At 38.7% G+C, this 24,767-nt stretch overlaps 2 protein-coding genes across 3 annotated transcripts in view; one reads left to right on the forward strand and one right to left on the reverse strand.

The window, feature by feature from the left end:
• The first annotated feature begins 603 nt into the window (after window positions 1-603).
• On the forward strand, window positions 604-23,300 carry capn7 (calpain 7). Of its 2 annotated transcripts, XM_087848405.1 has the most exons (22): window positions 604-971; window positions 1,231-1,339; window positions 2,420-2,577; window positions 2,717-2,784; window positions 2,953-3,186; window positions 3,567-3,653; window positions 4,088-4,214; window positions 4,645-4,730; window positions 4,863-4,956; window positions 5,318-5,464; window positions 5,841-5,947; window positions 6,061-6,181; window positions 6,968-7,112; window positions 8,276-8,375; window positions 8,552-8,687; window positions 8,798-8,873; window positions 9,227-9,372; window positions 11,623-11,685; window positions 11,885-12,015; window positions 13,103-13,195; window positions 14,153-14,322; window positions 23,220-23,300. In XM_087848405.1, exons 1-21 carry the CDS (start codon window positions 870-872, stop codon window positions 14,295-14,297), a joined length of 2,475 nt encoding a protein of 824 aa, XP_087704531.1. In that variant the 5' UTR covers window positions 604-869; the 3' UTR covers window positions 14,298-14,322; window positions 23,220-23,300. The 2 variants fall into 2 exon arrangements, with proteins under 2 accessions (XP_087704531.1, XP_087704530.1); XM_087848404.1 differs by lacking the exon at window positions 23,220-23,300 and having other exon boundaries at window positions 14,153-14,559.
• sh3bp5b (SH3-domain binding protein 5b (BTK-associated)) overlaps window positions 21,629-24,767 on the reverse strand; it is a 30,690-nt gene continuing 27,551 nt past the window's right edge. Inside the window, exons 8-9 of the mRNA XM_006791779.3 lie at window positions 23,199-23,558; window positions 21,629-22,368 (exon numbers count right to left, since the gene is read on the reverse strand). Of these exons, the coding sequence (XP_006791842.1) occupies window positions 22,145-22,368; window positions 23,199-23,558 (584 nt within the window). The 3' untranslated portion in view covers window positions 21,629-22,144. The remainder of the gene's footprint in view (window positions 22,369-23,198; window positions 23,559-24,767) is intronic.

Genomic DNA, 24,767 nt, shown 5'->3' on the forward strand with positions numbered 1-24,767 from the left:
CTTGTTCTAGCCCTAACAATGAGCTCTCTAAAAATCTTTGTTTTGACCTATTTTTAAAACATACTGCAATCGATTTTTTTCCATAAAAATTTTGAGATGTTTGAGTGTAGTGACTTAAACCAAGAAATAGAGGGTTTATTAGGGATCAACACGAAAAAAATATTTTTGAGACGGGTAAAGTTTTCCAACAGGTAAGATCATACTCTACCATTTTAGTAAACAAATGTGAATCTGGCTTGCTCTTCCCCTTTTTCTCTTGATTGGCAGCTCCATAATCAAAATCCTGTGTCCAATGTATCCACTATCCCTCTCATAACCATGTAAGCCTGGTCAGTTCACCTGGTCAGACACAACTTAACTCATTCTGACCCTTTGTATACTTCTGCATCATCCTCTTTCCCATATTTTCATGGTATGGTTCATAAAGAAAAAAGAAAGACTAGACTTATACTACAATATTTTACCAATTGCCAATAAATAACGTTAGCTGTATTAAAACATGTTGTTTTTCCCTGCTCGTGAACGCAACGTCGTACCCCCGATATCTGCGCTCTTCAACAGCGCTAGCGTTTCTACTGCGACTGCGCGAATTGTCTCCCGGAAACAGTATGGTTGTTTTGGTGTCTGCTAATGTTGTAGTCATTTGATAAAAGGCAGAGGAAAACTTTTACCGTGGCAGTTTTAGCTGTGGGATCAACACCACGTATCAGCATTATCTTCACTATGTTTTTTACGAGTTGATAGAATGAACAGTGCCAACAGAGAAAAGCAGATATTTTGTTTGTAGACATTTTATAGGTAGCTAACGGTTAGCTAGCCTGTTCTGGCTAACTGAGAGATTGTCACTTTGTCAACAACTTTTGTTCGACATGGACTCCGCGGCGCTGGAACTTGATGCTGTCACTTTTGCCAAAACAGCTGTAACATGTGACCAGAATGGCAAATATAACGAGGCTGTATTTTATTATAAGGTAAGTGCCAATAAGTTTTACCTGTAAACGTATGCCATTTTTCAGGGTTAGCATTTTGCTAATCTTAGAAGTTCAAACTCACTTTCATTTCTGTAATAGCCGCAGGATTAGATTTAAGAAGTCTACTACTTTACGAATCAACAGTTTACAGATATATTTGGTCAAAGTTGAGGGTTGCTAGTGTCCCTGGATGCCAGTACTTAGTGACCGGATGTGATACTTTTCTAACCGCTGCCTCTTTTATGTTTGTTTTCCATAGGAGGCAGCTCAGGCCCTCATTTATGCTGGCATGGCAGGGTCCAAACTGGAAGGGATCCAGGAGAAAGTGAATGAATACTTGGATCGGGTTCAAGCCCTCCACAATGCAGGTAAGCTCACCTCACAATAGGCACAAAGGGTTTTGCTTCCGATGGCTTTTCAGATGACTTACAAATGAAGGCTTAATGTGAAATATAAATCACATAAAAGCTACTCTAGTAATATAGAATGAAAATACAGACCTGGAACTGAATATACTCCCATTTTAATTAATGTATGGACATGTTGTTCATTAAACTTGTTGTCTAAAAGACACTCATTATCCTGTTTTACTGAGTTGTTGATTTATCTTGAGCAACACCTTTAAAGAGGTGTATGTGTTTAATGGGTAAGAAAATGTTTCTCTTTTTTTACTGAAAAGGACATAGTTTCTCAGTTTTTGTCTGACCAGTTTTTTCCACGACTCTCCTCATGCTCTTGATTTGTGTGTTCACATGGGTGTGGCCACAGAATGTACAAGAGTCTTGTTACCACTAGATGATGTGTAATGCTGGGTATTGCTGTTTAGTGATTTCTATGAAATAAAATGTAGAAATTGATTGCTCTTTTTTTCTATCATCTTTCTATCATTTATCCAGAAAGCTACCAAAAAAATCACAACTAAGTTAACTTAGCACCTGTCTGAGCCAGCGTTAACAAAGAATAATAATTGCTTTATGACATTTTTAAAGGTGGAGTTTATGTGTATGGTGTTGTATTAAGCTGCACCAGTAAACTTACTAAACTGATAGTTTAAGCACTATTTCAGCACTGTTCAAGAGATTAAAGGTGGCTCAAGAAAAGTTGTTGGAAGGTTAAATTCTGTTTTACTTACTGAATACAATGCGAGACAAATATGGGCAGACAGTACTTAAGATGAGTCTTTGGGTCAGATAGGAGAGACTAGGGAGCATTAATCTCCTTATCTAGTGTCTGGTCTTAATCTGTTTTGTAATGAAGATATTCATATTTCCAACTTTCATCTTGAGTTTTCATTTACTCAAGTATAATGTGCTAAAAACAGGTTTGGATAACTCGGTGTCCATTAAAAATCCTCTATGACAACAATGTAATTAAGACTCCATGGGAAAATGAATTAGGTCAAATTACCTGTCGTCTTAACCATTCCTTCCTTTGACCTTTGACATTAGTTCAAGCACAGAAAAGTGACCCACTGAAGTCCCGGCACCAGGTGGACCTGGAACGTGCCCACTTCCTGGTTACCCAAGCCTTTGAAGAAGATGAAAAGGGAAATGATGATGAAGCTATTGAACTGTACACTCAGGCTGTGGAGCTGTGCATTAAAACGGTTAGTCTCTCACTAGGCCCCTTTCTGTTTTTCATTTATCACTCACTGACTGACACTTAAGACTTCCCTCATATTATCCCTACTCATGCTCACATTAATTCCTCTTCCTGATTTCTTTTGTTTGTTTTGTTTTCACCAGTCCAGTGAAACATCTGAGCAAGTGCTGCAGAACAAACTGAAACAGCTGGCACGTCAAGCTTTAGACAGGTACATATAAAATGGTCCTGGTTTTGTGTTGTAAACTAGAATGTTCATCATTTGTTTTAATGCTCTAGAGCTTTTTGTTTTAATGTTGTTGTTGTTGTTTTCACTTTTTGCATGTTAACAAAATGCATAAAAAAAACAAAACAAACTTCTTCCACTATATTTTGCCAGAGCCGAAGGTCTTAAAGAATCCCAGTCCAAATCGGCTTCAGCTCAGGACAGGACAGGGGCTCCTGGAACCAAGCCCAGCACTGGTGCCAGTTCAGGAGGACCTGTCCGCCAGTTCCTCCCTCTTGGGCCAGACTTCAGCCTCAATGACCGACAGCAGTCCCAAACTGTCCGGGCTGTGCAGTCCAGTGAGCCCCAAGGTCAGCGCTACACATCTGAGGAGATCGAGGTACTCAGGTGAGAAGGCTCACTGAATATGTCATAAAGGCCAATGTTTCTGGGTATCCCTTTAGTATACCCTTCTATTTGCTGAAAACTTTTAGAAAGTATAACATTTACATTTATTTCGAATGTAGTTTTGTGCTAAATCACTGCACCAGGTGGCAAATGAAATTACTGCCTCAGCCTTTGATGAGATTATTTTGAAAATCTTTGGATGCAAAAGATGCCTGGAAAACTTATATAGGGCCTTTTAATGCCCTAATGGTTTTATCCTTTTAAATATGTAAATATGTAATATTTAATGTATTAATGTTTTATGTAAAATATGTAAAATACTACTGCAAAATTATGTGTCAAAGCTTTTCTATTTCATTAAACTTGTGCTTTATTTTCAGGAGTACATCTACAATCAATGGCATAGCCTATGTGCCCTTCATGAGCGTGGACCTTAAAGAGCGATTTGCCTTTCCTGTACCTTTATCGTGAGTTTGCTTTATTGTTTGCAGTCAGTTTTTATAATAGTAACATTATTTCAAAGCTAATACAAGCCTCACTTAGACATTCAGGAGAGAAAAGTCATGTGCAGATGTATGTATTTTGGAGACAGTCTTAAGATTTGTAGAAACTGCAGTATCTGTTTCTTGACACATTGAAGGGAAGGATACCTGAAACACTCAACACTAAAACACTTTTGCTTTGAGATGTGGTTGTAAGAAGTTTTTCCAGGTTAAATTCGTATAACAAATGTGGGTTTTAGTAGAAAACATTACATATATGAAGCTTTGGTCCAATGCATGTGGGAATTACTGACAGAAACGTACTGTAGTTGAAAATTGGTGACATAGAAAAATAAAATGTGTGACTGAATTGGCTAAACACAGTTTTTATTTTTATTTTATTTTTTTCTTCTCACCAGGGACAAATCAGGGAAACTGGCTTTGTCACCCAAACAGAAAGCCATCTTCTCCCGCTGGGTTCGGCCAGATGAGATCTGCAATAACCCCACCATGATCATGTCTGTGTCCAGCTTCAGCATCAAACAGGTTGGACTGGTTTCGTTTTATTTCCATAATCCTCAATTGATCTCTACATGTATTTTCTAAAATGCTTATATTTAAATATTAAATAAAAATCTTGTTCAAACTTTGTCCTTTACCACAATTATTTTTCTCATGTTAGTTATTGAAGAATCATGCATTTAAAATTTGTTTCTTTACCATGGGTATGGTAAAGAATTTTTTTTTTGTTTACTGCTTAAATTCATCCAGTAGATGGCACAGTAACACCACAGATAAGCGTTTTTATGAGAGACTATTTAAAAAACCTTTTGATATGTAATAAGAGCATGAACATTCAGTGTAAAAAGTCCAAACTCAGACTTATAGTAATGGTGATTTTATGCAATGTATTTAAATGTATGTAATTATATATTAACCCGTTCACATTGATTTCCTCATTTCATCTTCTGTCCAGACGGTGGTATCTGACTGTTCGTTTGTGGCCTCTTTAGCCATCAGTGCAGCCTACGAGAGACGCTACAACAAAAAACTCATCACCAGGTGCTGTGTAGCTTCTGTTCTTTACTGATATTGTTTTTATGGCACATCAGCATGCAGTGCATTTTAATTTAAACTGTCTTTCATACTAAAAAGCAAAATAGCCATTGAACCTTGCATGTGTGTGTGTTGCAGCATAATCTACCCTCAGAACAGACGAGGAGAGCCAGAATACAACCCCTGTGGAAAGTACATGGTCAAACTCCATATCAACGGAGTTCCCAGGAAGGTAAACAACGAATTACAACAGTTAGTTACCTGTTGGTTATTTGCATTGCAAATATTTTGTCTTTACATTGTGAGTTGAGGTTTTTTTTTTTTTTTGGAGGGGGGGGGGTGTTGTTGTTGTTGTTGTTTTAGATTTAATAATGCATTCTGGTGTTAATTTAAATATAACAATAGATTTTTTTTTTTAAATAAAAGTATACAAATTCAACCCTTTTTTTTTTTACTTCAAAAAATGGAAAATGGGGAAAAAGTCTTACTTCTATCTGATAACTGCTGTGCATGAGAAAAAGTTATAGTTATGTTCTTTGTTATATTACTCCTGCTTTCCTTAAACTGAGAAACTAACTCTTTGCCTGTTCCAGGTTATTATAGATGACTTCCTCCCAGTGGATCGCAATGGAGAGTTATTGTGCTCCTACTCCAGCAACAGGAACGAGCTCTGGGTGTCCCTGATTGAGAAGGCCTACATGAAGGTGATGGGCGGCTACGACTTCCCTGGTTCCAACTCAGTGAGTAAACCGGGACATTTGTTAATTAGTGATTTCTCCTGGTGCAAACTGGTAACATCTAAAAACAGCTCCCCGATAAAAAGTAATTAAGTAAAATATTTTGTGCAGGGATTTGCTGGAACTGAGGAGAAAGGAATGTACAGTTGCAATAAGTTTAAATATATTTAAAAATAAATGTGCATATTTTTTTTTAGCTTGATACATTTGTGTCTTTGTAATTAGTTCACTTCCAGGTTTAGTAACCCCAAAAAGCTTTGGTGTTGCCATGCTGTTGAACAATTTTCTGCATATATTCTGAATTCGAAAAAAGTCTGATGTCAAAGTCAAGAAATTAGTTTTCTTAAGAACTGTTTTCATAATAGCCTAATTTTTACAGAATATTGACCTGCATGCTCTCACTGGCTGGATCCCTGAACGCATCGCTATGCACTCTGACAATCAGTCGTTCAACAGGGACGACACCTTCCGCATGCTCTTCCAGAGGTAGGTGCACAGACTTGCACGGGCATAATTATTTTATAGGCCATAATAAATTCCTCAACTAAACATCTGTGCTTATTCTCACTCTGTGTGTGCTTCTCTCTCTCCTGTTTAAGGTTTCACAGGGGTGACGTTCTCATCACCACAGCAACGGGTGTAATGACAGAAGAGGAAGGGGAAAGATGGGGTTTAGTGCCAACACACGCCTACGCTGTTCTTGACATCAGGGAATACAAGGTTAGCGTTGGTTATTTACATTATACTGTCAGTTTATACACATCAAGCCGTCTGTGAAGGTCATCAAGCCATTAGTGGCCCTCATACACAATGGATAGTGGACTTTCTAATTTCCAGCAGGGGGAACTGATTTTGTTGCAAAAAAAAAGTCAGATTGATGTTTGTGAGAAAATGTTTCTACTTTTCACCTGATTTGTTTCTTTAAGCACTTATCAAGTTAAATTTGTATACAAAGATGATCATAAAGGAACGATGGGATTGTCTTACTATTGCGGTTGCACATTCAGTGTTTCCTTCAATTTTTCATCTGCCTTATATTGACTCAGAGATGGAGTATGGGGGGGAAATCAGGTTTATGACATTTATATTATACTGATCCTGCTGCAGCTCCGATATCCGTAACACTGGTGAACTCAATATTTCAATATGAATTGAATTCAGCCCTGCTAACCGGCTGTGCAGGTATCTCTGAAGCTTCTAAAAGGTCTCTGTGCATGGTTTTGCTAGTGATTGTCAATTATGACTTCCTTAACAAGCTGCTCATGTCAGTAGGTTCAGAAAATGATGAAAACAAAAAAGTTTTTAAAAAAAGAAAAAAAAAATTGAAACTTCCCAAAATACAAAAATTCCTCATGACGCTAAACTGAAGAATGAGCATTTCATTCTTATAATCTTGCTTAGTAAATGTTTAGTAAACCCACTAGTTTGTAGTATTTGTAGATAATTCTGTCATTTTTTTCTGCTTGTGTAATTAACCTCATACCTGCGGGTTTGTTTCTCTTGTAGAAAATGCGATTCCTGCAGCTAAAGAATCCATGGAGTCATCTGCGGTGGAAGGGACGCTACAGTGAGCGCGATGAGAAGAACTGGACACCTGAGCTCCTGAAATACCTCAACTTTGACCCCAAGACAGCTCAGAAGTTTGATAACGGTATCTGAGTTTATTGAGTTTTACATTCAGTACTTTGACATTGGTCACACACATAGGTCTTTATATTGTGTCTTTAAGTAATTCCAGGGTATGGAGCATATTCAGTCGCAGTTTAGCTGCTACAGTCGGTTTGTTTTTCTGTTCCTGGTAACTAATGCACTATTTATTTATTTTTTTTTACGCTTTTTAAACATTGTATGTACACTTACTGTATGTGCATTTAAGAACCTTGTGAAAATGTTAGTCACATTCTTAAATAATCAAAGGGTATTTTAAATGTTATAGAAATATGTGGCACTTTGCATCATGCATAAAATTACTCACACAGTGCTAGATTAAATAGAGGGTATGCCTCACTCTGGTTGCCTCTGTCAGGTGGTTTTAGTGTTTACACTTTCTCATCACAGAGAGAGACAGAGGTGCTGAAATCTTTAACATTTGCCATTATAATATCTCAGAAGACAGTTTACCGGTGTTGCAGTTTAATAAAATATGAATTGGATAAACATAAGAAAATAAATGGACGGATAGATTAGCAAACTGATTCCTTCTCACTGTCACCAGATCCACCATCTTTCTGTATGTAGTTTGCCAAAGGCATTCAGTTAGTCAGGTTAGCTTAATTAGTGATTCCAAATTGGCCGTAGGTAAAAAGGTTGCGTGTGAATGGTTATCTGTCTCTCTGTGTCCACCCTGTGATTCACTGGCAACATGACCAGGGTATACCTAAAGGCAGCTGGGATCGGCTTCCACCAACCCTAAACTGGATAAACAGAAGAAAGTGGATGGAAAGATAACTGCTGTTGTGAATGGGTGCCATATAAATAAAAAAAATAATTCAAAATGAAATAGTATCCACAAAAGAGCTTAAGAAGGTAGAATAAAAATATTATGCTTTACAAATAATAAACATTGGAGAGTGTTTAAAAATTAAAATCACTTGCTAAGAAAGCAAAAGTTACAAAAGTTACTCACCATGATGTGCAGCGCTGACTTTATTCATAAGCTTATGACATAGTCGATATGTTGCTAATGAAATCCAGTATATACCTGAAGTCACTGTGAGGGTATAAATCCAAACAATTTTTATCTCTCTTGGCAAACTTAAAATGATTAAAAAATGATAAATTAGTGTTAACGATCAACTTGTGTTTGCTTTCCAGGTGTGTTCTGGATCGCATGGGAGGACCTTTGTCAGTACTATGATGTCATCTACCTGAGCTGGAATCCTGCACTCTTTAAAAACTCCTCCTGTATTCACAGGTGTCTGTTAATTTATATTACTCATGTTTTATGGATGCAGAGTTTGTCACTCACATTTTAAGGACTATTTAAGGGAACAAAAAACATTACATAGTATCTTACACTTAAATATTCTGGTACATTTTGTGACATTCTACACTGACATGTCTATGTTCTGGTTTCTTTTCCATCTGCAGTACCTGGGATGGAAAGCAGGGTCCAGTGAAGGATGTCTACAGTCTTGCCAACAATCCCCAGTACAGGCTGGAGGTTCAGTGTCCAGCTGGTGGTGCTGCTGTGTGGGTGCTTCTCACCAGACACATCACTGATAAGGTAAAGGCACAGATCTGATATGTTTTTATTTCATCCAGATTTCATTTCCATTAATGTGGTGGCCTGATACTGTAATGCTACACTTTTGTGCTATGACTGTGTCTGTCCAGGATGATTTTGCACAAAACAGAGAGTTCATCACACTGGTCGTTTACAAGACGGATGGCAAGAAGGTTTACTATCCAGGTGAGGTTTGATAGATGCCTTAGAGGACTTTTTTTTTTCTTTCTCTGCACCACCGAGCAAGGACTGTTCCACTATAGATGAATGGTAGCAGGAGATTGATGGCAGCCTTTATTTCTGCCCTTCCGCCGCATACAGCAAGGTCAGATGCCTGGAAGAAAGAGATTAGTCTATTGCAAAGCCCTTTTTACAACGACACAAAGAAAAACTCCACTTCACTAACATTTACTACCCATTAAAATAGATACTGGGGGTTAAGAAGAAATTCAGTTAGAAGTTGAGTTTGAAGAAAGTTTTACGTTATCTGTAAGCTACAGTGTGGTTATTTACTTTGAATACATCCTCTTCCTCCCCAGCGGATCCCCCTCCTTTCATAGATGGCATCCGTATCAACAGTCCACACTATCTGACCAAGATGAAGCTGACCAGTGCAGGAACACACACCTTTACCCTGGTGGTTTCCCAGTACGAGAAACAGACCACCATCAACTACACACTGCGGGTGAGAGATGTTAACTCTGTTTATGCTCATACACAGAAGTACAATCTGAAAAGTAATTTATATAGTCTAGTCTTAATTCTTTTTTTACTACTGAAATTATTTCTAACTCTAACTAGAATTTGATGTGACAGCTGGTAACAACAGTTTCAAAGCTATCTATTGGGCATTTTGTCAGAAGAACTCAAGTACACAGGAGCCAAGTTGATCTATAAGTTTCAGTTGTGTTTCCTACAAACTCATAAGGATCAAAACCTGGTTATGCTAGAATAAGCACGATGTCTGTTTTTGTTTCTGTCAGACTTACTGTACATACTTATACATGCAGTTAGGAACAGTGACTGCTCTTCTCTGATCTCCTCTCCCTATAAATTAAAATTCACCTCTCACATTATTCTGCTACACCCACTTCAGCTTGTCTGAAAAAGCAGCTCCTTGAGTGTAGATTCTCAGAGACTTTTTAAGTGCAGGCATGTGCTGCGTGACCCAAATATATTTTTTAGTTATTTATAATTCATGGACTCCTCTTGCAAACCGCAGTAAGGACTTGGGAAAACAGTTTATACTGAAATCCCTCATTAAAAAACAACGTGCACTCGTGTGCACGTGTCAGCTGGAAGCTTTGTGTTTTATGTGTGTGTGAATTCTGTAACAGCAACACGACTGCTGTAAACACTGCAGGCTTTCTCTCAGTTTCTCTCTCTCCCTCTGTCTCCAACAAGCCAGCCGTGAAGAAAAAATCCCCTCCTATCAGCTCACATCAGTGTTTCTCTATGAATATCATCTTTGGAATAACTGATTGAACTCTCTCGTGTTCACTGTGTTTTCACCAGAGATCAAAGCATGAAGCAGAAAATCTGATTTCTTTTCTGATGTTTCTTTTGCCAAAATGGCACTGATATAAAAGATCTATTTTATGAGCAGATGGTTAAGAATTCAGTTTTCTACGGTGTTTTGAGCTACAATATTCACATTTTGACAAAGTTATAGATGATGAAGGAGTATTATTAGTAGGGCTGGGTATCGTCACTGATTTCTAGGTCCTGAATCGATTTGATTCAATTTAATTCGATTCAATTCAATTCGATTTGAATCTGGGAAATTTCTCCTCAGACAGTCAGAAATATTATAATTCATATCAGTACATTTACATATTTTTGTATCTATAAAAAGGAAGCTGACACTTTCCAGACTCAAAGGTGTAAGCATCACAGCAGATGCCTTTGTGTCAAAGTAGCTGAAGATAAAACACAGAAAAACATGAAGGTGATTTTCCTGTTCTGGGATTTTATAAAAATATTCTGCAGTACATCAAAAACGAAAGAAAACCATTAATCAACTTATGAACATTACCTCTGAAGTTACAGCGGTTTTATTAGAGACACGGCTAAGCCTTTTGCATTTTGTATAATTTTAAAAAGTTTAAATTTGTTCAGAAGCCTATTGAACGGCAGAAATTAGGTTTTCTTTTCGGAAGTAAGTAAAAGGGAAAAAAAACAGCGGCCGACAGCGCTGTAAATAATGGTAGACTTGTGCGTAAAAAGCAAGCGAATAATGCAGAAAACAGATTTTTAGATGGGAAACTGTTCTTGAAGTACACTGAGAACGAGAGAGAGAGCTGCGCATGAAGTGTGATTTTTATTGTGGTGGAAGCAAAACAGCAAAAGTCAGAGGGAGTCCATGACGATGTTTATGTGAAGCTTAGTTGGGATCTTCTTTTGCTGCTGGTTCGGTCAATATTGTTTGGAGAGAGCTCAAACTAACAGCTTTAGAATCAGCGCAAAAAGGACGTAAACACAAAGCGCGGACCCGCCGAAACATCAGAATCAGCGAGCTGTCGGCTTTCAGCCTCGACCGTGTCCGTGCCGTCGGGTAAGAAAGGCGACATCTCACTGATTCTGATCCGCGGGTCCGCGCTTTGTGCTTACGTCTTTGTGCAGAAGCTGTGTACCTGCCCTCATTTACTGTTTTAAATGTTTGGTGGTTGTCAAAACTTTGTGACGTTTCACCTGAGATTCTGGAATTTTGGGCAAAAATACATTTATATTAAAAAAAATCGATTCAGGATTTTAATGAATCGATATCACGTTATCTAAGCCAGAATCGATTTTAATTGATGAATCGATTATTAAAACCCACCCCTAATTATTAGGTACGGTATTTTCTTTGGTTGCTTCCTTTGAATATTTTACTGAGCAGTTTGCCCACTAACAATGTGAACCCTAGAATAATGGAGGTTGTTTCTTTATGCAGGTCTACACTGGATGCAAATTCACCTTCTCCAAGATCCCAAATCCCTTCACTCACACAAAAAGGGTATGCTATCTATAAATCAACAACTAAATTCTGTGCATTATGTATTTTATCATGCAATTTAGGACTGGTACATTTTTGGGCATTTTGGTTAGCTAAATTAGACAACATTATATTAACTGTATTCTGTGAATATATTTACCTTGTCCAAACAGTTGGGTATTGTGGATATTATGTTTACTGACTTTATTTCTGTCTTCAGATCAATGGTCAGTGGAAGGGGCTCAGTGCCGGTGGCTGTGGAAACTACAAAGACTCGTACAAAAACAACCCAATCTATCAGATTAACCTGGAACGGTCCGGACCGCTGCTCATCGAGCTCCGAGGATCCAGGTGAACAATATACCAAATGTGGTATAGAGTAAATTGGGTCTCCATATGACAATAATATCCTAATAGGATCACAGTTTTCAATTTTCATTGAAATCATTCATGTAGTTTTACCTCCAATAGATTTAAAAGCTTGTTTTACTTTTACTTCATCTGTGCTCGTAGTTGTATAATCTGCATATAGCAGAAAATGATGACATAAAACAAACACTGAAACCATCAGCATCATCAACTTCTTAGTCTGGGTATCTATGTGCTACTTAGAAAATGCCAGCAAAAAGATTCTGGGAAAATTAGATTTTATAACACAAAATTGGGTTAAATTAGTCCTCCGGGGTCGTGGTCACGGCACTTATTTTGGCGCTCAGATCTCTAACCAACTGATGGAATTTATGTCAGCACAGCCAAAACTACTTGAAAGTCTTTGTCACTCTGTGCTACATTATTATATAAAGACTTCAGAAGTGAAATGGAATTTGAATTTGTTAAATGTTCGCCTGAAACAAGATTTGCAGTCCAACAGATAAACCAGGTTATGCTTTTCTAGTTGTTCACACTGTAGGGAGGGTTAACAGTGACGCAGATGGCACAAAAACTAAGGCGTTTGTTCACCATCCCAATGACAGATGTTTTTGTAGTGGTTTTGTTTTGTTTTTCTGGCATTAAATCGCCTCGTTAATGGCAATAATTTGGGGAGTTGCCACTTTTACTTCATTTCAAGCATATTTGTTTGACTAGCTTCAAGTGACTTATTAGCACAACGGCTAAATGACTTTTCTCATGTAGCATTAGCACATAAAAATCCTCTGGCTCAATCTCTTACCCTCTTTCTACCTTACATACTGAGACACACAGGCTTGTTGCACTAAAGTCCAACTCTGCACTGCAGGAAACCAAATAAAGGCAAAACAAAAAGCTGTTATTTTTCCTCAACAATGATAAGATAAGATAAAAACTTTATTAATCCCTCGGGTGGGTTCCTCTGGGAAATTCAATGGATAACCCTATGACTTTAGCTTGAGCATCTTTGATCTGTGTAGAAGTCAGTTGTTGCTATTCTCTGCATTTTATTTCTGTTCTGTGTCTGCAGGCAGTACAGCGTTGGGTTTGAGATGGTGACAGTGTCGACAGTGGGTGATCCAGGCTCAGCTGCCTTCCACAAGAAGAGCAGTGGCGATTACAGGTACAGTAATGAGCAGGCATCATCGTGAAAGGTACACAGGCTGCAGAGCAACAAGTCCACCCTGACCATAAGCTGAGTTTGATGCCTGGTCATTTATCAACACTGCAGAAGATTTGTTTGAGTTCGCTTACAGCATCAGGACCATTGTTACAACTGAGCAGTACATTGATCTGATGCGATATCTTTGTGACAAAATTATTTTTAATTTGGATTGAAAGTATTTATTTATTACTGCTGTAAGGGATCACAAAAATGTTTCTTACTACAATTTGCATATTTTGAAAATATTGATCAATTAATTTTGTTCTTCAAAAACGTGTCTCCATCTGCGATTGTAGATCTTTACCATCATTAAATTTTTAACAGGTCAATACTAAAACGGTCAGCAGGAATATGTATTAAGCTGTGGATTTTATTGTTTACAAGCATGTGGGCATAGCTGAGTGAGTTCAGTGTTTGACATGCAGTAATTTTAGATTTTACCACCAGGGGGCAGCATTTTATCAGTCGGTGTGTTACGATGTTTTCAGATTTTTGCTGCTGTTTAAGATGTTTATGTCTTTTTAGCAAACCCAGTTTCCTTAAGAGAATTTGAAAGTGTTCCTGATTACTTGCCAGGTTTAAAAAAATGAAATTAAAATAACATCAACAAATTATTCTGTTTATAGATTTGGTTAGGTTTGGAAGATTAAAAACTCTTTTTTTAAATAAAAGAATTTACAGAAAGTACCTTTAAGTCAAAGTCGTTCAAATGAAGAAGAGTTAGTCTGATCAATTTTAAAATTTAAAATTTTAATTTTAAAATTATTTAAATTTTAAAATTTAAAATCAATTTTAAAAGATTGATGAAAATCAATCTTTTAAAATGAAAATGTGATGTTTAGTTTCCCACACCTCTGAAATGACATCAACCTCTGCCATAAATTAACGTCACAGCCTCTTCCTTGCTTCTTGCAGATGTGGTTTCTGCTACATGGAGGTGGATCATGTCCCAGCAGGCATCTATAACGTCACCCCCACCACTTTCCTGCCTAAACAGGAAGGACCCTTCTTTTTGGACTTCAGCAGTACTTCAACCCTGAAGGTCTCCCAGCTACAATGAAGATGGAGCTGGGATTGGGAGGAAGGTACTTGGTGGCATTGTGGAATATATTTCTGAAACTGCATTTTGGAAGTGCCAAGGCCTCCACAAAGCCCAGAATGTGACTGCTGCTAGCATTTTCTCTTCTTTCACTGAGACTTTTGCTGATGTGGACTTGAATTTCAAAACTGACTCAAGGATACCACAAAGCTGTTCTGGAGATATAATCAAGAGGCACTTTGATATGGACTAAAACACATAACCATCAAGGCATCTTGGGACAAAAACAAAAAAAAACATCTCTGCCAAATTAGAAAACAGCCCATTACAAGCCTCACAAAGTAATGGTGTTAAGAGCAGTAACTCCTTTTGCCCTAATAAGGCACACAGTTCCTCAAATAGAATAATTAGTATCAACATTTTTGTTCTTATTGTAGGCAATTCTGAGTGATTTCATGGAACAATAATGATTATACAGACACATCTGGGATTCATCGGGATGTGGAGCAGTAACGGGGTTGAAGCTGCAGAATTAGTGACATCGCTACTTAAACACAGCAGATTTTTCTACTTCTTCACAGGATCTGTTTTGCTGCGGTGAACGCCTCAGCACTAAAGAGCTACAGCCTTGTGGTTTCGAATCACAGGTTTAATTTTAAGACAAGGATGATGTATTTAAGATATGACGGTACTTTTGGATTGTAGCTGAGTGCTTTCAGCCTAAAATGTGACCAGCAGCAAGCCAACCAGTGTTGAACTATACACATAAGTAAATGAAATGATGAAGCTGAAATTCAAAATTAATTAAAAGACCAGGGGGGAAAAAAACACACAACTCTAATGAGAAAAGTAGTCCAAGGGTTTCATGTTTGAGGTGCTCATTACTTCAAAGCTTCAAAGACACTGACAACCACAATTAAAAAAACACAACATGCTGTTTCTGAGAAGTAATTAAATCACTTTCAGAGTATATCGAAATCTTATCTGTTGTGACATTCACTTCTTCTAGCAATTAAATAAGCTGCCAAAAAAGCTGTTTAAAAAAACAGTTAACATGTCAGGTGGAAGGGGCAGTTAGTTTCTTTGAACCACCAACAAAATATTTATTTTAATTCTCAGGAGCAGGGCAGCATCACAGGGAATCCAGTATGGCAGCAGTCGAATGATGTCTCTACATGTTGTCTGTGGATGTGATGGCTGAGTGAGAAACAGGCTGATTTCACTGACAGGCTTCACGTTGAGTTTGTTATACCTGAGCGTGCGTATGTGGGTGCGTGTAGATGTCCGATCGTCACTGTTCCAAACTTAAATGTCTTGCCAAGTACCCATAATATGTTTACCTTTTGTTTTGTCGATGCACTGCACTTTAAACTCTTTTCATCGTGTTTACTCTTTGGTTCATCGGTGCAAACAGCAGCTTAACCTAAGTCACCGTGTTTCCTCAGTTTATCGTGTAGAAAGTTTCTTTTGGGTGATGTCAGCTATCAGCAGTCGGTCATGTACAGATGCTGCTGCTATATTCATTGCTGCTCATCTCTGCCAAGCTTTACAGTTGCATCACAAATCCCTGGGCAACAATATGTGTTGCAATCATAGAGGTACATGATTGTTTTAGATTTGGATTTGGGCTAGAGACGCTGAAATACCAATGCTGAAATTAACATGAGGAATATGTTGCATCATGTGGAAGCAGCCGGCCAATGTTACGCTCATTAACTGTACTGTATCCTTAGAGACATTTGAATGGAAAAACATAGAGTCAACTCACCAAAGGACTTTTGATCTCACAAGAAGAAAGGTTCAGTGCTTTTCTCATTGCATTGCAACTTGCAGACTCAAAATCTACAGGCCATTTTTTTTCTGGAGTTTTCAGCATCAAAGCTTATGCTTCACCTTGGGAACATTGTTTGAAAAATGATATGGTCAGCTTACTATATGGTTTTTGTTTTTTGTTTTTTTTTTAGCTTTTAATTGCATCAGAGTTTAACTAAAAGTGAAGGAGTTCAGTCAGTTGTCACAGCTGATTGTAGTTGTTTGTGGACCTAAGAACCATCTCTGTGATATTCAAGCACTTACTGTAAAGAAAAGCTCAAGTAATGAAAACTTTTTTCAGTCCATCCATCCATTTTTTTATTTTTCTGTTTTGGTTTTGTTTTTATGCTGGAGCTTATCCCAGCTGCTATAGGGTAAAATTCAGGGTACACCACGGACAGGTCGGCAGGTTGTTGCAGGGCTAGTGCAACTAGACAGACAACCATTCATACTCAGTTCACACCTGCAGCCAATTTACATTCAGAGCAAACACTTGGGAAATAATTATTAAACTTAATTTTAATTTTAACTTTAATATGATTCACTTTACAAATGTGTATTGTGGGCCATTATACTTGTCATTTTTGCCCTTGTGAATGGATATTAGGACACTGATGTCAGATCCACTGCCACAAGCCATGCTAGTGTCATTTTGCATGGTCATGCACCATCCAGTTTCTGTAACCTCACAAGTGTTTCTGTTCCCTCAAAAATGCCACAAAGCAAATATAAATGTCACCGTCAGTGCACGAAGCAACCATTGCTGGGTGTATAATGGGCCCTGTAGTGCCATGGCTGCATGCTGAAGAAGTCTGTGTTCAATGAGAACAATGCACAGCTGTAAACCCCTGCGTGAGCCACCCTCAGTCTGCGCACAGCAGCTTCTGTGATTAATGATTTTACCAATTTAATTTGAATTGTTCATAAAATGAAGGGGAGAAATCCAAAACATGCAGTTTACAGTGGTGTAAAACACTGAAAAAGAGTTAATCATCACTTAAATAAACATATGTAGAAGCATTTTTGCACAAATAATTAAGTGATTTTCAAAATAGTTGCTGATGGATTTTCTGTTGTTTAACACGCCACGCGATGCTGTGCTGTGCACTTCTTGTTCACAACATTACAGAAGCCTCTTCGCAATAAATCAGATAAAACTGCTTATCTTATTTTTGACTTGGCTTTTTGATCAATTTATTTTGAATATTTTAATTTCTTATGTGAATCGTGTAAATCTTGTCTGTGTACCATTATTCTTTTGCAATGGAAAAAGCACGTGTGCAGTGGAGGCGGACTGTAAATGAATTAGTAATGTTGGTGTGTAAAAAGATTGACGTAAACTGTTCAGCTTTAAATATCCATTGCGAGGGACTTCTTTTCACCTGTTGACTGATGATAATTTATTGTTGTAATGAATATCCATCTCTCACAATACTGACGTGTCTTTTTATTACTGACTAGACGAATCATTTAAAGATGAAACAAGACAATCTTGCAGCAGCCTGTTGTGTGAATGATGATATTTGCAGAACTTGCACTAAGCGTCGAGTAGACTGGCATGTTCAGAATTTGAATACAGAGAATTATACCTGTTTCTGTCTGTGCTCTTTTTCAATTATTTGTGCAGATAATCACAAGTACGACACATTATCTACCTCTGAAGCCAGTGTGCCATATTCAGATAACAGTATTTCTAGCCACCGCAATCCTGTACTGAAGCAAAACAGAAGTAATCATGTCAGCTATAGAGGTGTGCTAATGACATGTTCAGCTATCAGCCTTGTGATAACCTAACCCCGACAGAGACACTTCAAGCCCTCCCCCACATCTGACTGAGCCATGATTGCATGTAGCTGACATAAACACTGGATCCAGTGCTAGAGGGATAAGTCAGACATCTAGTGTTAAATTAAAAGGTAAGCCAGCCATATCCGTCTTGATCATCTGTGTGGCAATCTGACCGTAAAATCCTTTGATCCTTTTTATTTTTAAAAAAAATCCAACTGTGAAAATCATCACGAAAGAGCGGTCGGATGAAGCAGAGCCAGTTCAGCTTCTGAAGACTTTGCTGACATGAAAGCTGTGAGGTAAGCCAGTTATCTTACTTTTATCATACCAGTCGTTAGGTTTGTTTGTTCTATTTGTATTCAAATTTCATTGAAATGTGCAGTTGTGTAGACATTACTGACCCCGTGCTGTGATTGGACAAGAAAAAAGGTAAGTTCGCATAATCTTTTTTAGTGATTTCTGTTAAAAATCTGTGTTATTAATTCATTTTTTAAAACAAGGTATATGAAGTAGAGGAGAGATGAAAAATGATGAATTATGTTAGTGTGCAATAATCAGGCTTAGGTGTAATTTTCTTTGTGTGGCAATAATTCATTTTAGTCTTTTTCATTGACAGTTTGGTGCTCAGTTTTTGTAGTTTTGTGTTTGTTCACCACCACAGTGTGTTTCAAATCACAGAATCAACATGTGAGTAAAGTGCAGACTTAAAGTGTTTAACACAAGTATTTCATTAACTTGGAATTACAGCTGTAATCCATTTTCAGAAGCTTAAAAGTAATTGGACAGTTAATAAAATTCTAGCTTCATGCTCAGGTGAGGCCTGTTGTGCTTCTAACAGCACATCCATCTCAGTGTCTTTACACATCCTTAGAATTAGAGGATGTGATGATGGCAACACCATGACAAGACAAAAAGGTTAATGTGATGTTGTTGTTGTGTATGTGACTACACTAACTGGAAAAAAAGGCAAAAGGTCAGTGTTAAAGTGTAAACATGAAGACAGGCATGGGAAAACACTGAAAAGAAATTAGAGAGAGCTGACTGGGCTGCTCAAAGCTCATGTCACATGTGACCCTGGTAAATGCCAACATGTCAGCGTGGAAATTTTAAACTTCACAAGTTGCCTCCAAAGACGTCTATCTGCACATTTAGTTACACGTGCTTTAAGATTTGAAAAATGTGTACTTTTCTTAAGATCCTTACAGAATAGTTTAAAGTCGAACGTATGTTAAAACCCTACATGTTCTCACTTTAAACATTTAATACGGTCTCTTTGTTCTGTTAACAGGAGCTAAAATATTCTATTGTTCATCTTGCTAAACCTTCAGGCAAAGAAACAATATCCTAAACAATAAGTGGTGGTAGTGTCCTCACCTAGCTCCGTTCTCTTCTCTGAATCCTGATCACTTTACAGCTATCCCTCCCTGTTCAGAAGACACCACTGGCAAGTGTAATATATCTAACTGCGCGTAATAGTCAGATCATTCCTTAAAATAACTGACACATCAGGAACAAGCAAAGGGGGCACGCACTCCCATACAAACCTCCCTCTACACCAAATCAGAGGTCAACATCAGACTCAACAGGTTCATCCCTGTTTCTCTGAACAGTACAAAACTGTCATTGAGGAAAAAGTAGAAGAACAGACTGATTAATGTTGGGCTCTAAGTCACCTGTGTCTCTAAAGACTGTAACAGGAACTTTCTGACCCCGATCAGCTAGTGGCTCATTGGCTTCTGTTATGTAAGGACCATGTCCTCGAAAAGATCCCTCTGAAGTTAAGATGGGCAGAAACTGGGACACCAAAAAAATTAGAACTTGAGTCTGCACTGGTGTGACGTAAAGGACTACTTTCCCACTCACTAACTGCCTATCACCAACTAGCTCTAGTTTTAATGTTAAGTCAAATTGTTGAATGTTGTCATTGTGGTTCTTAAATTTGTAAAGTCTTTGTTCAAGAAGTAGGATCAAAGCCATTCCTTTGATCCTGACCACCTCTCCAGCCACTCTGTGCTGGGGGAGGTTTTATTGTAGATACATCCTGACAGATCTGTTTCTTGTGTTGTAAGCTTCCTGCTTTTATGACCTTTTTGGTCAGCAGAAGGTCGCACATACACACACACGTTCTTGCACATGCATACAGGTGCTTACACCTACACACACATAGTGCCTTGTCTTAGAACCATTGGGGATTTTACGGAGAGAGGTGCTTGTGCTGTGATGTGTACTGTAACTGTCATGTCAATAAAAAGGCTACGAGGACAGCTGCTCTTTGAAGGATTTGGGCTGGAGTCAGTGAGGAGCGTGAGCTCCAAGAGCTGGTTCTGACCCAAACTTCCCTCGTTAGCGAGTTAAAGACCGGTTGAAGATGTTGTGTTATGTCTTGTGTTCTTCATGAGGAATAAGTCTCTAAACTAACAGGGCTTGTGGAAACACAGACCCAACAGTTAACCCTAGGCTTCATGCGTTGAATGAGGTGTGTGTTAAACGTACTTGCCCTGGTTAAACTCCAGCCCTTGCGTCTCAGTTACACTTCCGTGTACGTAATACACAAAGGTGTAATCCTGTGATGAACAAAAAAAGACTAAAAAAAATCCAGCAGCACCTGGGTCACTAATGGTTACAGGGTGGGTAATCCAAAAAAGCACCAGGTTAAATAGCTTTACAACAGCCTAACCATGTAGTGTCATCACTAAACCTTTGTCTGTCTCAACAATTCCACCAAGCATGGAAACGCTGATACTCAGCCAACAGGCCCGAGGACAAGTAACCGTTATTCTTAAAAAACAAACAAACTACCAACTGGTGTTGAGGGCCCTCGTGCAACGTAATGCTAAGAAACTAAGGAGAAGACCTCATTTTGTTACACGTGACTCCACCTTCAACAAAAGAGGGAGTGCCTGCAAGTATAATAAGCATTAACTGTTTTATTTAGATAAGATGAACAGAAAAGTCAGTAAATCAGTGCTGTGATGGATGCATGGATGAGAAGAAAGTCAATGTCCATCAGTTCAGGAGCCTGCCTGCCACATGGAGGGGAGGAAAGAGGGAGGTCAGGTCAGTCTTTTATATCCTTGAGGCCACAATCAGCCCTTTGTGGCAACCAGCTGGGTTGTCTCAGCTTGACCCCACAAACCAAACCTGTATTAATGAGGACCGATTTTACACATTTCCAACACCATATTTCTATTCTTGGACTCCACTACAGTAGATTTTCTGATTCACAGTTCAAAATAATCCTTATTTATCTTATACTAGACTTTGATTCATCCACTCACCCTTCTCCCCACATTTATGCAATCTTTCTTCTGATTGGCTGCCCCTCGTAAAGAAAAGATTTAAACTGCAAGTGGGTGGAGCCTTTGTGTTCACACACAGCCATCTGCCTGAGACGACCTTACAATCTCTCGATGATATCACACTGACACAAGTAGAAAAAAAAAAAAATATCTGAAAGGGAGTGTTTCGAGTAGCTCAAGCCTGAGCTTTTGGTTCACAGGGAATACTTCTGCTTATGGTGAACTCAATCATCATTCACCTCATTTTCAGCTCAGGGGAAAGTATGGGGAACGTTTCTGTGCATATAATTGAGACACTTTGGTTTTGTCACCATGCTTCGGTTTCAAATTTAATTATATTTGCAGTTTATGTGGAAAATAAACAATTGTAAAACAGTCGAATCTAAACTCAGACACGTCACATACACAATCTCGAAATTACAACATCGTTCTAAACAAATACAGGAGCACATGTCAGACTAGTTATTTATTTAGCTTTAGCATTTCCACACTTGTTTTCACTGTTGCGCCACGCAGAACTTCTTCCTGCATAGTATACAGAACGTCATTAACAGTAACAAGTTCACTTTTACGAGTTGTTTAATAGAGCAGGTTTCAGATGCACGCAGTTAGTGTACATTTGCTTTTATGACAGACGCATTTTCAGCTTTTAGTGAAAAAAAAAAGAAAGAATATATAACAATTCTATACCTTTCACCACCCTTAACAAAAACATTGCCAACATAACAGTGCTCTTTATATGTAATACATGAGTTCAAAAGGTGCTGTGTCCTTCAGAAAGGGAAATCACAGATGTATATTTACAAAGCTAATATACACTAACTATGACATTCAAAGTCTCTCTTTGACCACAAACACTGGCAATGGAGTGCAGCAGTGGCAGCTAGCTTACAAACAGCTCACACCAATTTGGTTCAAAATGAGTCAAGGGCGAGTCAAACTCCTTTCAACACATTCTCTTTCCGTTCTTCACACTCCTTTGACCAGGACCACAGTTTGCCCAGATTCAGGCTTCTGGGAAAGGCTGTCTGTGTTTTTGGTGTTGTCGGCTCGTGGGCGTCGCAGGTTCAGAAAGCTGAAGCGTGCTTCCAGGCTGAAGCTCTTCTTGGTGCTGGATGTCAAGCTGATGTTGTTGTTGCCGTTGCTGGTTGGAGCATTGTCTAGATTTCCCTCTGAACCTTCAGCCCGGTCACCTGAGGCAAAGGAGGAGGTGGTCAGTGAACATGAAATGTTTTGTTCTTTAACATAATTTTTAAAAGAAGGCAATTTCTTTTTAAACCAACAAAGTGCTGATTAAATGTGTCCTTTTATAGAAAATATTGTTCTCTGTTGCAAAGCGTGTTAAAGTAAGTTTGTTCATTTTAAAACCTTTTCTCTAAGACAAAAACAACAGAGGAAAAACTTGACCGAAAGCTGGACAGATACATTAACAAATCTCCAAAGTTTTTATTAAGGGTCACTAAAGTTATGTGAATCATTTCCTCTCTGCAGGACGATATGCAGATGAATATTTCTCTGCAGGTGAGGCACTCGCCTCGCTGTCACTTTGACTAATAGTCATGTTTGCTTGAGCAGGTGTGAGCCACGCAGGGAGGAGGAGACTGTGTGTTACCAACAATAGATTCTTAAATATCATCCATCACACATCCATTTAACTTTCACTGCCTTCTGTGTGCAAATACACACAAATGGAGTCACCCATGAAACAAACCTTTCATTGCCGTCTGTGACTTTTTCCTTATCTGAATGATGTTTTTTTTTTTTTTTTTTTAACTATATCTACAGTGGAGTTAGGTTATCGACACTGGGTCAAATTAACATTTTCTCCATTAATAGGCTGAGTTGTTGCATATTACCATATCAATGACCACTTTTGAATTATAAATGGGGAAACTGAAAGCTGGAGGGACCTTCTGATATCAGCAGGAGCTGATTTATGATGGTGCATTAGTGCATCATGGGTTTGCATCTTCAGTTTCTGCAAGCTTCATGGGGTTAAACCGGATTTTCTCTCATCGCTCACCTCTCTCTATATCACATTCAGGTGATGAAGCGCCGCTGCACTCGCTGCGAGGCCCGAGCACCGGCGAGATGAGGCCGAAGTCAGACAGCGACACGGTGCTGGGAAGGTCAAGACTGCAGGGCCTGGACAGAGGAGCCGGGGAGGACGCGGAGGAAGAGGTGGATGGAGTGGGGGACGGGGAGGCAGATGAGGAGGACATGTAGGAGGAAGACGAGGAGGAGCTGGCAAAGGGGCAGGGTGACAGCTCTTCTTGCGGGCTGCTGGGAGACGAACCCAGGCTGCAGGTGGAATGAGTCTCAGAGTCTTCAGACATGATGCCGCCTCCTCCGCACGGGTCGTCATCAAAACACACTGATGCCACTGTAGCAGAGGGAGGGGAATAGAAGAGTGGGTGGGAGGCAGAGACACAAGAAGGCAATTAGCAAAAAGAAAATGAGAAAAAGGAATGAAGAAGAGATGCCGGTGAAAGGACAGATGAAAGGAGGGCGAGATGAGAATAGGGAGGTTTTTATAAGATGGAAGGAAGAAAATGACAAGGGTAAAGGAGAAAGAGTTGTGGAACAGAGGGTGGAAGGGTGGAGGATGATGATAAAGACAGAAAAAGGTATGAAGGAATTATGACAAGGAAGGAAGAAGGGAAAGGTGGAGAAGTGTGTGTGTGTGTGTGTGTGTGACCGAACAGATATAAATAGAAGTGAGAGGACTCATCTGTCACATCATATTCACACAAAGTGTTACATCTTCCTGACATAAATCAAAGTACATGAATGCAAAATTAGTAAACTTTAATTTCAGCCACGCATCAGTGTCTCTCTGGACTGAACTGCTGTTACTATGGTAACACCATTAAAAGTACCGAACAGTTAAAACTTATATTTCCTATGCCGCCTCCTAATATCTTGTTTTGTCCCATCATCGGTCTCAAACCCACCAAACTGCTTTTTGTCAAACAATTTATGTGATTTATTACTGCAGCAGAACAGAGTGTGAGTTTGGCATCAAAGCTGCGAGCTTATCACCTTCTCAAAATATGTAACACATGAAATCGATGAGTCTATACATCTCCCTAGAGCGTACAGATAAAACTAGGGTGGTGGAAGGGTTATAATACCAGGCTGCGGCACTGACATTATCACACAGAGAGACGGGTGAGATTTCACAGCTCGGATAAACCTCCACATTGAGAGGCTGTGTTTAGTATATGACTCAGTGAAGCATTAGCTGCCTGCCCGACCTAGCTCCAGATTTTACTTAATTCAGATTATAGCTGCCTAAGATTGAACAACCTAGCAAATAATAACATGCAACAATTAACTTGCTGTTGATTGGGCATTTTTAGAGCAAAAATTAAACCAGATTGTACCTTTTGTAGAAACTAGTGACAACCTGTGAGGCCTATTTTAAGGGTTGGAATAACTTTCTATCCTTGCTCACATATGAAATTTGCTATTGTGCATTGCTTAGAGCTAACAGTTGGTCTCTAATGGCCAGTCTCCTGGGAATAGGTTTACTGACTGCATAGGTAACTACACACAACTGGTAACCTTCTAATTCAGTTGTATAGACAAC

This window comes from Neolamprologus brichardi, chromosome 11 (assembly GCF_056152115.1).
Source record: "Neolamprologus brichardi isolate AB-2024 chromosome 11, ASM5615211v1, whole genome shotgun sequence".
NCBI lineage: Eukaryota > Metazoa > Chordata > Actinopteri > Cichliformes > Cichlidae > Neolamprologus > Neolamprologus brichardi.